Source organism: Lissotriton helveticus, chromosome 1_1 (genome assembly GCF_964261635.1).
Source record: "Lissotriton helveticus chromosome 1_1, aLisHel1.1, whole genome shotgun sequence".
In the NCBI taxonomy this organism is placed as follows: Eukaryota; Metazoa; Chordata; class Amphibia; order Caudata; family Salamandridae; genus Lissotriton; species Lissotriton helveticus.
Genome location: NC_136057.1, coordinates 1,810,060,858 through 1,810,073,030, shown reverse-complemented (window position 1 = coordinate 1,810,073,030; position 12,173 = coordinate 1,810,060,858). Strand labels below are relative to the sequence as shown.

The window sequence follows — 12,173 nt, the reverse complement described above, 5'->3', positions numbered from 1 at the left end:
TAATAAATAGAAAAGCGTCTGAAGAAAATTGTCCGAAGTGAGAAGAAAACGAACTGTTAAAAGTGCTCAGAAAAGCTACATTTCAGAGCGGCGCTTAGGAGTCACCATATCTATTACCATAACCAACCATAAGAGCTGAGGTTGCTGGTTATGGCTAAAGCCACAAAGTGACATCATGATCTGTTGTTTACTTTTTATGTGTCTGACGGAAAGAAATGTTGCTCGTCTATGGGGATCTAAGTTCATACAACGCAAACCAAAACAACGCATGCCATCACATCACTTTTGTTTTACTTCGCATGCACTGTTACATCGCATGCATTCAACACGCAAACCATTACACCGCATTTCCCCTTCACATGCATGCAAAATACCTTCCCAAAGCACACAAATACCACACATTCTATTACAGCGTAAAATTCTCCCTAACGGACCCCTAAACACTAATATAGCAACCTACAAACACACTACGACCCCCTGATACTACCCTCAACCCGAAGCCCTAAACACTAAAGCCTATAAAATGACCCTACACTATGACCTCAGCCCTAAGCCCTAACCCTGAAAACCAAAAACAGTACCCTACACTACTATTAACCCTAAGCCTTAACCCCGTAAGCCAAAAAGAGTACCCTACACTACTATTAACCCTAAGCCCTAACCCCGAAGTCCAAAAACAGTACCCTATACTACTATTAACCCTAAGCCATAAACCCTAGCGCCTAAAGTCAAAAACAGTCCCCTGCACTTCTACTAACCCTAAGCCCTAATCCCCAAACCCTAAAGCCTAAAACACTACTATAAACTGCTTCCTCAACCCTAAGGCCTAAGCCCTAAAGCCTAAAACATGACCACTCCTTGCGACGATTCAGCACTGTTACTTACGGTAAAAGGTCAAAGAAATGCAAGTTGTCATCATGCTGTCACACCTCCATTTCAGTAAGCATATCTTGTTTGCAGGGGAAGAGGTTTGACAATTTTACACAGATTTGTGCTTGTGCCATCAGGATAATACTCATTATTCAATCCCTCATCTGACATCAAACTAAAACCTACAAAATCTAAATTTCTAGACACCGTGAACGTACAGAGCATCTGCCCTTTTTCATTCTTTTTAAATCTTTGATCATCTCTCTTGCCAACAATTATTAACCTGCGACTGGCTTCTTCAAATCCTCACTAATGCCCAAGATGTCACTAACATGCAGGTTATCAAATATGTATGATTTACATATTTATGTTTCCATACATTATTTTCCTAGATTCTCCTAGAAGTTATTTTATGTCATTATCACACAGGGGACAGCACAGCACTCTAATGTACCCTGAAAGGACTGACTGCTTGTACATTGACAATTGTGTTTTGTTTCAAATCTACAGGCGTTGTGATGGCAAGATATGGCCAGACATGGAAGGATATTAGGAGGTTCTCGCTCTCTACTCTTAGAGATTTTGGTCTGGGAAAGAAGTCCCTGGCGGAGAGAGTGTCGGAAGAGGCTGGGTGTCTCTGCTCTGCCTTGAAGTCCAAGGGTGGTAAGTTTCTAATGTTGAAGAGCATCACATCGAACAGCAAATCAATTGGTTGTATGGCTCCCTCTGGTAGTAGATTGTTGCAGGGGTACCATTTGGGCCGCCAGAGAATAGAACTAGTAACTATGATTCAACTGATGGTATCCCTTTTATTACAACTGTGACTTCAGGTTCACAGATTGTAAGGGCAGTGGCAAGGACAGAAATCAAACAGGACTCTCCTAGACCAATGTTTACTTTCTGAATTCTTATTCTCAAGGCCCTCAGCTCATCAACTTCAAATAGGAGGGGGTTGTGGGACAGGACTCAAGAGCTTCAGCTTCTTCTGTTGTACCTGTGCTGAAGTTGCTTCAAAATTAAAACCAGCCTACTATTGAGAGTTCCTCTTCCCCTGGCCCTGCAGGTCCTACTACCCTTCCACAATGGAATGCACTGGAAAAGCTCTCGACCTCAGCAGTGCTACCCGTACCGGAGTTTGTGGGTGGAAAGGTTGTAATGCTCTGGAAGGGCTACATTAATGCCTACTCTGCCTGTCACTCTCTCAGACTTCTGCAGGCCCTACTGCTCAGGATCCATAGGATATTCTGGGGAGTAGACGGTAAAACCTGGCTGATTTAGGTTCCTGTGATCACGCTTAGGCATTTGAGGTGATTCCTTTGCATAAGTGGCTATGCCTGTGTACAGAACTGTTGACCAACATAGATAGCTATATCTAGGTGTTAGAGTCCTATAAGATGTATAATATGCAGGTGTTGCACACAACTGTCGATCATTTGAGGGTGTATGTAAGCTAATGAATATGCAGATGTACATGTGTGGTGGTTGTGTTGAGGTATATCATTGTTTTGCCCACGCCTTTGAAACTGAGACTGGGCATTGAAACTCTGTCTATGCTTGTGAGGTTGAAATTGACTATTTGTCATACAATGGTGTACTTGAGGATTTAAAGTTTTGTTTGGTGTTATGTGCTCACATTCGGTATATGATGGTTGCATCTGGCCTTGTATGATTACTGTGCTCCTACCATATCAAGGCTGCACCCCAAGAGCATCATGGGAGCATCTTATCATATGCTTGGCAACTCAAGCAAACGTTTACCTGCTTCATAAAAATATTTGTTTTAATCTATTAACTGAACGATGATAATAGCAGTTTTTACACTAAAATTATGTCACATCCAATTCTATTATTAGACTTAAAGATTATAGAAATATGTGCCCTGTAATGAGATTGAAAAAAAAGGTTATGCAATGTAAATTCACGAGATGTCATCATAATTAGGTGGGGGTGGCATATTGCTAATGATATTACTTCTTCTACCTCCTGCTGAAATCACATTAATGTGTTAGACATGGCATTGTTAGAGGGTTTATCCCCAGACGTTTTGCTTTTTGACCTCCTGTTTTACACCTATTTTTCATTGGTTTTAGGGCTCTGGCACCTTACCACTGCTATTCAGTGCTAAAGTGCATATGATGTCCATGTAAATAGTCTTACTGATTGTTATATCCATGACTCACATATTTGATTTACTAATAAGTCCCTAGTACAGTGCACTGTGTGTGCCCAGGGCCTGTAAGTAAAATGCTACTAGTGGGCCTGCAGTACTGGTTGTGCCAATCACACAAGTGGTCTTTGCCTAACAAAAATGTTTGCGTCCTCATGTAACGCAACTGGTGCTCATGTAAAGCGCTCTGATACCCAGATAACTTTGGCACAAGTTTGCGCTATATAAAACTCTGTAAAAATAAATAAAAATAAAGGTGTCTCAGACCTCCCACTACAGTGTCTGCACTCAGTTTTAACTGTCATGTCAACCTGGCAAATGCACCCACCTGCCAGGCCCCATTCTTCCCTTTGCTAACATGTAATACACCCTAGGTAGGCCCAATGTCCCCCAGGGCAGAATGTAGTTTATGTGAAAGGTAGGACATGTAGTGTTGTGTTACATGTCCTGATAGTGAAATACTGTGCAATTCATTTTTCACTTTTGCAAGGGCTAGCTCTTTCATAGGCTAACATGGTAGCTGCCTTGTAATGTTTTTAAAAGTGTAACTTTCCATTGGGAACAGCTAGAGATTTGGAGTTTCAACTCAGAATTTAATAACGCACCTTTTAGTCAAGGCGGTTTTCAAATTGTGTGTTTGAAAATGTGACTTTTCGTAAGTGAGCAATTTCTTCTTTAACCAGCCTGCGTGCCTCTGCCTGTTTGGGTATTCACCAACTGGTTTTAAAGTGACAGGAGCTGGTGTGGTCTGGCCACGCAGGAAGATGGCCGCCTGCTAAGCGAGCTCCGCCGAGGGACGGACCCCTGACGAGCTTCTTCGCCTTATCTGCTCGAGTGGGTCGTCTCCATGGCGCTGGCAGGACTCCGTGATCCATGAGGATTGTTGCGGTATCCTCTTCTCCTGGCTAGCGGCTTTTGTTATCAAGCTTGCGAAGTGACGGTGAGGCGGCCGTCTCCGGCAGTGTACGCCGCGGCATTCGCGCGCTTCTGTGGCCGCGCCTCTCCTTAGCTGACGCGGCGCCTGAGCTACTCCAGGGCCGCACCTCCTCACATTCAAGGCCGCGCCTCTTCAGCCGGTGGGAGTGTGCTTTACCACAGCTGCAGGCCCATGTTGTGACAGTAAGCAGCGCCCTCCACAGGCTCCTTTCATGCTAGTTTCCAACAATGCCTTTTTTTGACTGTTTTTACCTGGAAATGACACCACCACAGGAACGAAGGGAAACTTGACAGTGTGACATCTTTCTTATGTCACTGCAGCGTGTCTACTTACTTCCATGTGCACTTATGACTAACGGCTATATCAATACTGGCAGAGCTCATATTGCCTACATTATTACTTTTAATTTTTGCATTACGAGTGGAAGCAAAATGTAAATGTCACTTAAAAGGGGCTAAACTAACGGTACTGGCAGATTTACGTGCAGGAGTACTGGTCCTTTTTCCCATTGACTTTCACCAACTGGTTTTGGCACTTTTGCTTAGCTACTTTATGTTCCATAAGTGACATCTGTGTCAGATTGAATTGCCCTTATCAGTTTTCTCATTTCTAGTACATATTTTCTCCTGTATGTTACCTTGTTGACTCAGCTTTTACAGGGGGAGACAGGTGGTAGGGAACAGAGGCTACATCCTCATTTGCAGTTACTGCTTTCTATTCTAAGTTCATGGGCTTTGTTTTGTTTGTATTGGTTCTGGTGGAATGGTGATTTTCCTCCTCCCCCATGTTCCACACTCATATGTGACAAGCATTTTCTTATAGTTTGTGTGGTAAATAAATAAATAAATACCCTATTTTTGAATGTATAAATGAATAACAGATAGCTCAATAAATAAGAGTCAAGATTCGAGGTAGTAGGAGTTTCGCAGGTTTATTACAGCATAAAGGACAGGAACAGGACAACCTGCATAGGAATAGGATGGCAGGGCCCAGCAGCTGCCGGGGCTGGATCTGGGATGAGCGCGCAAACTAGCAATGACGTGTTACTAGGAGAAGCTGGGGGCTTCGAACTCTGTGCTAGGAGCAGAGACTGAAGTCTGGAGAGTCAGGGCGACATGTACCTAAGCAGTATCTAGTATCTGATGTTTAGAGAACATGTTGATATAAATTATAAGTCAGGAGGGGAAAGGCTAACTTGATTCTAAGACTGGACCATGCATTATTCTACATGTAGTGCGTGATGAAGAATATTAAATGACCATTAATACAGTATTTCTCTAACGTGGAGACGTGAAGGCTAGACAATGACGGAAACTATTGATGCGATTCAGTAATTTAGGAATGCAGAGAAGGAGGACTGAACTGATAACTGGAATCATAACATATTTTTGGCAGACTCAAAGGCAGAGCCAGCCTGAACCGGGCACTGTGAGGCAGGAAGTAAGTGAAGGGTCGAGGATACAGGTGGGGGCTGTATCGCTCCTCAGCGAGGTTTCAGGAGACAGGAGCTGAATCTGGTGTCCAGGCCCTTTTGAGGCCTAGAAACGGGGACTTTATAATGGAATAACGTGCACACTGAGAAACGTGGCAACGTAGCTTTACATAGGCCTGATATTCGTAGTATTCACGGAACTGGAAACTGGCATACTAGAGGTGGACACAACTATAATTGTGTCTTGAATCGAACATGGGGAATACATATGCATATTAATCATGCACACATAACATATGATGGATGACACGTAGGGACACAGAACATGGCAAAATTTACTTTTCCACATTCCCTCCTTGTCACTACGATTCCATCAGGAAACATCAATATTCATGATACCATCTATCATTTCATACAGTATCATTTGCTCGTCTCGAATTATCCTGGAACGGGATTTAGAACGGGGCTTGGGACTAGGAATACAAGAGGTAGCACAAATGCCGCAAATCGCAGGGCCACATTGTATACAGAGACAGCAGCTGAATATGATCGCTACTGCAATACCTAGAAAGGACAAGACTTTCCATCCCCAGGTGGAAATTATATTCCAGAACCAACCGGACCATGTCCAGGTGCCTGGATCTTGGTGTATCAGATGGGCAATTTTATGGAGTCTGGTTATAGCTGAATAAACAGACGGCGCGTTATTTGGAATGAAAATGCAGCAACTAGATCCGATGACTCTACAGGCCCCGCCCCTATCGGCCAGTATGACGTCAAGGACGAGACGATTCTGTAAAACGACAAATCTCATAGCAGATTGCTCTTCGGTTAAGTTACCTAGAGCAGAGGCAGTCTCATTGACTACTGCTTCGAGGGTTCTGGTTAACCTGCGGATTAGCTTACTATTCTGGATAGGTCCTATAAAGAAAAAGAAACCTCTGTTGAAATCTGTATACTGTTCTAGAGCAGTTTCAGTATAATCGACAATGGGGGACTCCCTTCTATGTCTAATGTGTACTAGATGTGTGTTTCTATGATAATCAGATGGGGCTAGGAAAACTGGTGGCAGTAGGAAGGCAATGTAACAGGTTCCCTCCCAATCGAGGGGCAGACGAACATATGCAGTTTGACCACAAATAAAATAAGAATGACGTGAAGCTTTGAAAATAGATTTCCCACTGTCACTATACTTGACAATAGTAGTACAATCACTATGTCCTACATGTACGGAACCATTATTTCGGACACATAATTCGCCTTTGACTGGCAGTACTGAAATAGCAGGTAAGTCTGGAGTAGTATCAGACTGAACATTCAAGACCATGAAATTCGAAGAATAATTACCTAAATTATACACTTCATTTTCTAGATCTAAACCTGTTCTGTGGGGGAGACCTTGCTTGTCTGGAAAGCATGTACTGTTAAGAAAAAACATATCTGTTGAGGATGACGTTAACGTGGACCATGCTCCACACGAACCATTATGTGAAAACGGATAAGGAAAAAGTGGCAGAACTCCCTTCGGTGTCTGGAAAGGGGGGAGTCGACCACACACCCAACAATTAGTGGCATTGCTGGTCTGGTGTGAGTAATGTAACATGCGGATAAAGGAATTATTTCGCATAGCGAGGCGGTAAGAGAGTTCATGAGGAGGCAGATCACTAAACGTGTGCTCTACTGTAGCATTAGCAGACATATTTACATGAGAAACTGGAAAGTACAGGTAAAACGCATAACTGGTGCAGGAAATCATAATGCTGAGAAATAATATGAAACAAAGAAAAATGATACATCGGATTGAGTTTTGACTAACTCTCTCACTATGGGGGTCTATTTTATACATGTCAGAAACAGTCTAACCGTTTCACCTAGGGGAGGACTTAGACAATCAAACTGACTGACTTATTTTACTAGACCGGAGTTTGAGTTTATACTCCTGTTGCGGAGTTTTCTCTAACAGGGGAGGGTTTGTAGCAATGTCTTTTGCGGGACAGTCCTTGAGAACAATATTTTTGCAATCCTTCAAATCCTGGGAAACGTTCTTTAAGACGGGTTTCAGTCCATTAAACTGTTTTACATGAGAAAGGTGCACCCAGCCTTTGCGACCTTCCAACTTCACGGCTGTACGGGTGGTGAGGAGGACCTGTCGGGGCTCTTTCCAGCGAGGCTCCAGCGGACTTGATCTGTCAAAATTCCTCACCATCACCATGGATCCTGGAACGATTTCATGCGGTGCCACCTCGGTATTGTCTGGAAATGCGGCGGCAACCTGTGAACGACATGAGTTGAGGGCAGACATCAAGGAAGCTAGGTAATCTGTCAGCATATTACTTGAAACATCGGTAATACTTCGGGGTCTAGGAGTACCCCACATGTTAGGGGGGCGGCCGAAAACGACCTCATACGGGGACAGACCTGATCTGGAATGTGCGACCATGCGCATATAAAATAAAGCGACTGGTAGAGCTACTAGCCAGTCCACACCTTTCTCTTTACACACTTTTGCAATACGGATTTTCAGAGTCTGATTATGTCTCTCTACGAGACCGGCTGCTTCAGGATGGCGTACACAATGGAACTTCCACTGGTACCCTAACAACAGGGAAACATGCTTCATGAGTTCAGATGAGAATGGCTGACCGTTGTCAGAATATACGACTCTAGGGAGTCCATAACGAGGGAAAAACTCACGAACCAACTGCTTGGCAGTGGTCGCGGCTGTGTAATCTGGGACTGGATATGCTTCTGTCCACCTGGACAAAGCGCATACAACTACAAGGACATACTTGAAACCTCGACACCGCTCCATCTGAATATAATCCATCTGGAGGACTTCAAAAGGGTGGTCAGGGGGCTGGAATCCACCTTGTTCCACCGGGACACTTTTACCTGGATTAAACTGACAACATATCATACAGGTACGGACTTTCTGCTTGGCTGCAGCTCGTAAATGCTTGTTGAACCAAATGTTCTGGATACTGTCTAACATAGCTTTTTCTCCTAAATGTGCTGGACTATGTGCGGTATTAATAATGACTTGAACCATAGAGTCGGGGAGAAACCAGGTGGCTCTACCCTTCGTTAACCATCCTTGATCTGTCTGGACCCCTCCTTGTTCGGACCATTTCTTGATTTCTTCGGGAGTAGCATGTAACTGGATATCTATGACATCTTGTGTAGGGTCCTTAACTGTCATGCATGTGGTCGGATCTGGAGTATGTGTCTGATTAACTGGAATGTCTGGAGTCTGTGCTGTAAACTTGGCTGTGCGATCTGCTAGATCATTACCTTGGGAAATAATGTCAGTAACTTTCGTATGTGCTTTACATTTCATGATAGCAATAGATGTCGGTAAATGTATGGCATCTAACAGAGTTTGAATAAGGAGACCATGCTGAATCTTGGTTCCATGAGAAGTCATGAAACCTCTCTCCTGCCAGAGCACTCCGAAGTCGTGTACAACTCCAAATGCGTAGCGTGAATCTGTGTAAACATTAACTTTCAAGTTCTTGGCGTGTATGCAGGCTTGGGTCAGAGCAACTAGCTCTGCTGCTTGAGCGGACAGGGTGTCAATGCGGTGTGTCTCAATAACTTCAGTATCAGTAGTCACTGCATACGCGGCGACTAGTTCTCCTGTACTTGTTCTCATACATGAACCATCCACATAAAGTGTCAGGTCGGGGTCTGGTAACGGAATATCTGTCAGATCTTGTCTTGGCTTTGTCGTAATGTTAACTACTTCCACACAGTCATGTGTGGCAGAATTCGGAGTAACTGATGGTAACAGTGTAGCAGGATTTAAAATGTTGCAGCGTCTGATTTCTATGTGTGGCTGGAACAGTGTCAATTCATAACCTGTTAAACGTGCAATTGTCAAGTGCTGAGTTTGTGTTCGGTTTAAAAGAACTTCCACGGAATGTGGAACTTGTACTGTCAAGGAGTGTCCTAAGACTATGGAATCACTTTGTCTGATAGCTAGTGCTGTGGCTGCAACTGACTTGAGGCACGCAGGCAGAGCCTGGGCTACAGGATCTAATGTGCTCGAAAAATAAGCACAGGGCTTGTATTGTCCTGCTTGATCTTGTGTGAGAACAGATAATGCTGTACCTTCGCGTTCAGTGACGAAAAGTGTAAAAGGCTTACTGTAGTTCGGTGTCGCTAGAACTGGAGCTTGGCATAGGGCTTTCTTTAACTCATTGAAACTAAGTGTATGTTCAGATGTCCAAGGGAGGACAGTCGATACGGCTGCCTCCTGTGTCGTTAACTGTATCAGTGGCTTGGCTAGAAATGCATACTGAGGAATCCATTGTCTGCAGTAAGAAGTAAGGCCGATAAAAGCACGTACCTCCTTCTGGGTCTTGGGCTGAGGAAGACTCGCTATTAACTGGATACGGTCTGGTGTCAACTGCCTACCCCTCTTGGACAGTAAGTGTCCTAAGTAGACCACTTGCTGGACACAGAATTGAAGCTTAGAAGGGGACACCTTGTGCCCCATCTCGGCTAGGAAATACAAGACTGTAAGGGATGCTCGCTCGCAAGCACGTTCAGAATGGGCTGTGATCAGGAGATCATCGACATACTGGAGCAGGGCAGTGTCAGTTGGCATGTGAATGTTGTCTAGTTGTCTCTTAAGTGCTTGACTGTAAATACTAGGACTTTCTGTGAAACCTTGAGGAGCTCGTGTAAACATATAGCTCCTTCCATTTAAACAAAATCCGAAAAGGAACTGGCTGTCTGGATGAATAGGGACACTGAAAAATGTGTTCTTGAGGTCTATGACAGTGAAGAATGTGGCTTCGGAATCAATGGCCGTTAATAGGGAAGAGATGTCTGGGACAACTGGGTACTGAGGAATAATACACTTATTAAGCTCTCGTAGGTCAATCACTAATCGATATACTGGGGGTGCATTTGGATCAGTACGTTTCATGACTGGAATGATCGGAGAATTACATACATTGGAGTCAGTTTCTACAACCACTCCTTGAGCCATGAGCTCGTCAATAATATTGGATAAGGCTGCTACAGCCTCAGGTGGCAATCTGTACTGTCTGATTCGTGGTAACACTACACCTGGCTTGAGAGTCACACGATAGGGTGTGATTTGCATATAACCAACATCAGTTGGACCTTGCGCCCATAGATGCTGTGGAACATTAGACAGTCTTGAATCAAAATCTCGTAATACATAGTGACCCTTAAAGTCACGTAGGAACAATCGTATTCCCTCTGGGGAACAGCATATAACTGCACCTAACTCTTTCAGTGTTTTAATGCCTAATAGATTTTCTGGACATGACTTAGTAAGTAACAGATCAGTAGTGCGGGACAATGGACCTACTTCTAGAGAAACTGGCTTTGAAATCTCATTTACGATAGGTTTTCCTGAAAATCCAAGGGAAACATTTCTTGAGCCTGAGAGCGGAGCCCCTGGAACTTCGGCGTGCCTAATTGTGGTCCTACTTGCCCCTGTATCAATCAAAAACTTTCTGTCTTTCCCTAATACTTGACTGTGAACATAGGGACCTTCTTGATCTACAGGTATCTCGATGAGAGGCAAGCCTACCTCCCTCTCTAGGCTGTTTCATGAATACTGCTGGTACTCTGGATACTCAGACTGTGCATACTGGTACATCTGCTGTGTGACGTGCTGTGTTGCAGCGATAGGCTGCGGTGCGGTAACTGTCTGTGGTGCATTCTGTGGCTGAGGAATCTGTGAAACTTGTTCTTGTCTAGGCGGACGTGGTCTTTCTTTAGTCTTACCAGTAGCTATGTTGTGTTTCAGAACTGCACACTCATTTATAAAATGACCTGGCTGTTTACAATAATTGCAGTTCCCTTTAACGGGAGCTGCAGGATGACTGGCTTGATTCGGACCCCTCTTCTGACTGTCTTGAGGAACAGATTGTGCAACTAGTACTTTCATTTTCGTGTCTTTCATACGTTTTCTCTCGTGTTCTTGCTCTTCCCTGATTCTATTCTGGTGGTATTGGAGCATCTGCAACATCTGGGACGGGGTATTAGCTTGCCAGGTACTTTCGACTTTCAAAACTCGATTTTTAATTTGTGGACTTGAATTCTCGACTAATTTAGTAACAAAAAGGTGAGGGTATGACTCACTACTCGTCTTGAGGCCACTGTTGATGCTAAAACATTTCTCAAATCTAGAATAAAAATCACTAATATCCTCATCTTGCTTCTGTTTACAGGCTGAGATTGCATCCCAGTCTTCTTTTCTAGTTGTCAATAGTCTGGGTAAAACTTGAATCAATAATTCAGGTAATTCTTTACATTTATCTCCGAGACCGGTACCTGGTACTCGTGCCTTATCTTCAGCTTCTAGAATTGCCCAATCGATCTTTTTCTCTCCCACCTCCCATTCTTTTTCCTTGAGCTTTTCATACACCCCTGCGGGCAGCAGAACCTTTAACATTTTAATTATATCTGGATACGTGTATTCTCCCATACGGAGCATGTCTTTTAATTCTCTATGGAACCCTGCTGGATCTTTATCATGACAGGGAATTAATTTCTTCATCTCGAGGAGTTCCATCTTTGTAATCGGAGTGTAAACAAACACTCGTTCTAGTTCGCCACCCGTTCCTCTAACTGGGTGGACTTCTCGTAACGGATTCTGTCTCTCCATGTAAAATGGTTTACTTTCTGGGGGTGAGACATGAACAAAATGCGGGTTCAGAAACGTTCTATATTTGTGACGCTGTTCTAGAATGACACTAATTAAATCGGTACCTAAACCTTTCCAT

At 43.7% G+C, this 12,173-nt stretch overlaps 1 protein-coding gene across 2 annotated transcripts in view; it reads left to right on the top strand.

Moving 5' to 3' along the window:
- LOC144753119 (cytochrome P450 2D15-like) overlaps positions 1 to 12,173 on the top strand; it is a 691,888-nt gene that overhangs the window by 151,820 nt on the left and 527,895 nt on the right. For both annotated transcript variants that reach the window (XM_078640909.1, XM_078640906.1), the window contains one exon: positions 1,381 to 1,533. In XM_078640909.1, coding sequence (XP_078497035.1) covers positions 1,381 to 1,533 — 153 coding nt within the window. The remainder of the gene's footprint in view (positions 1 to 1,380; positions 1,534 to 12,173) is intronic.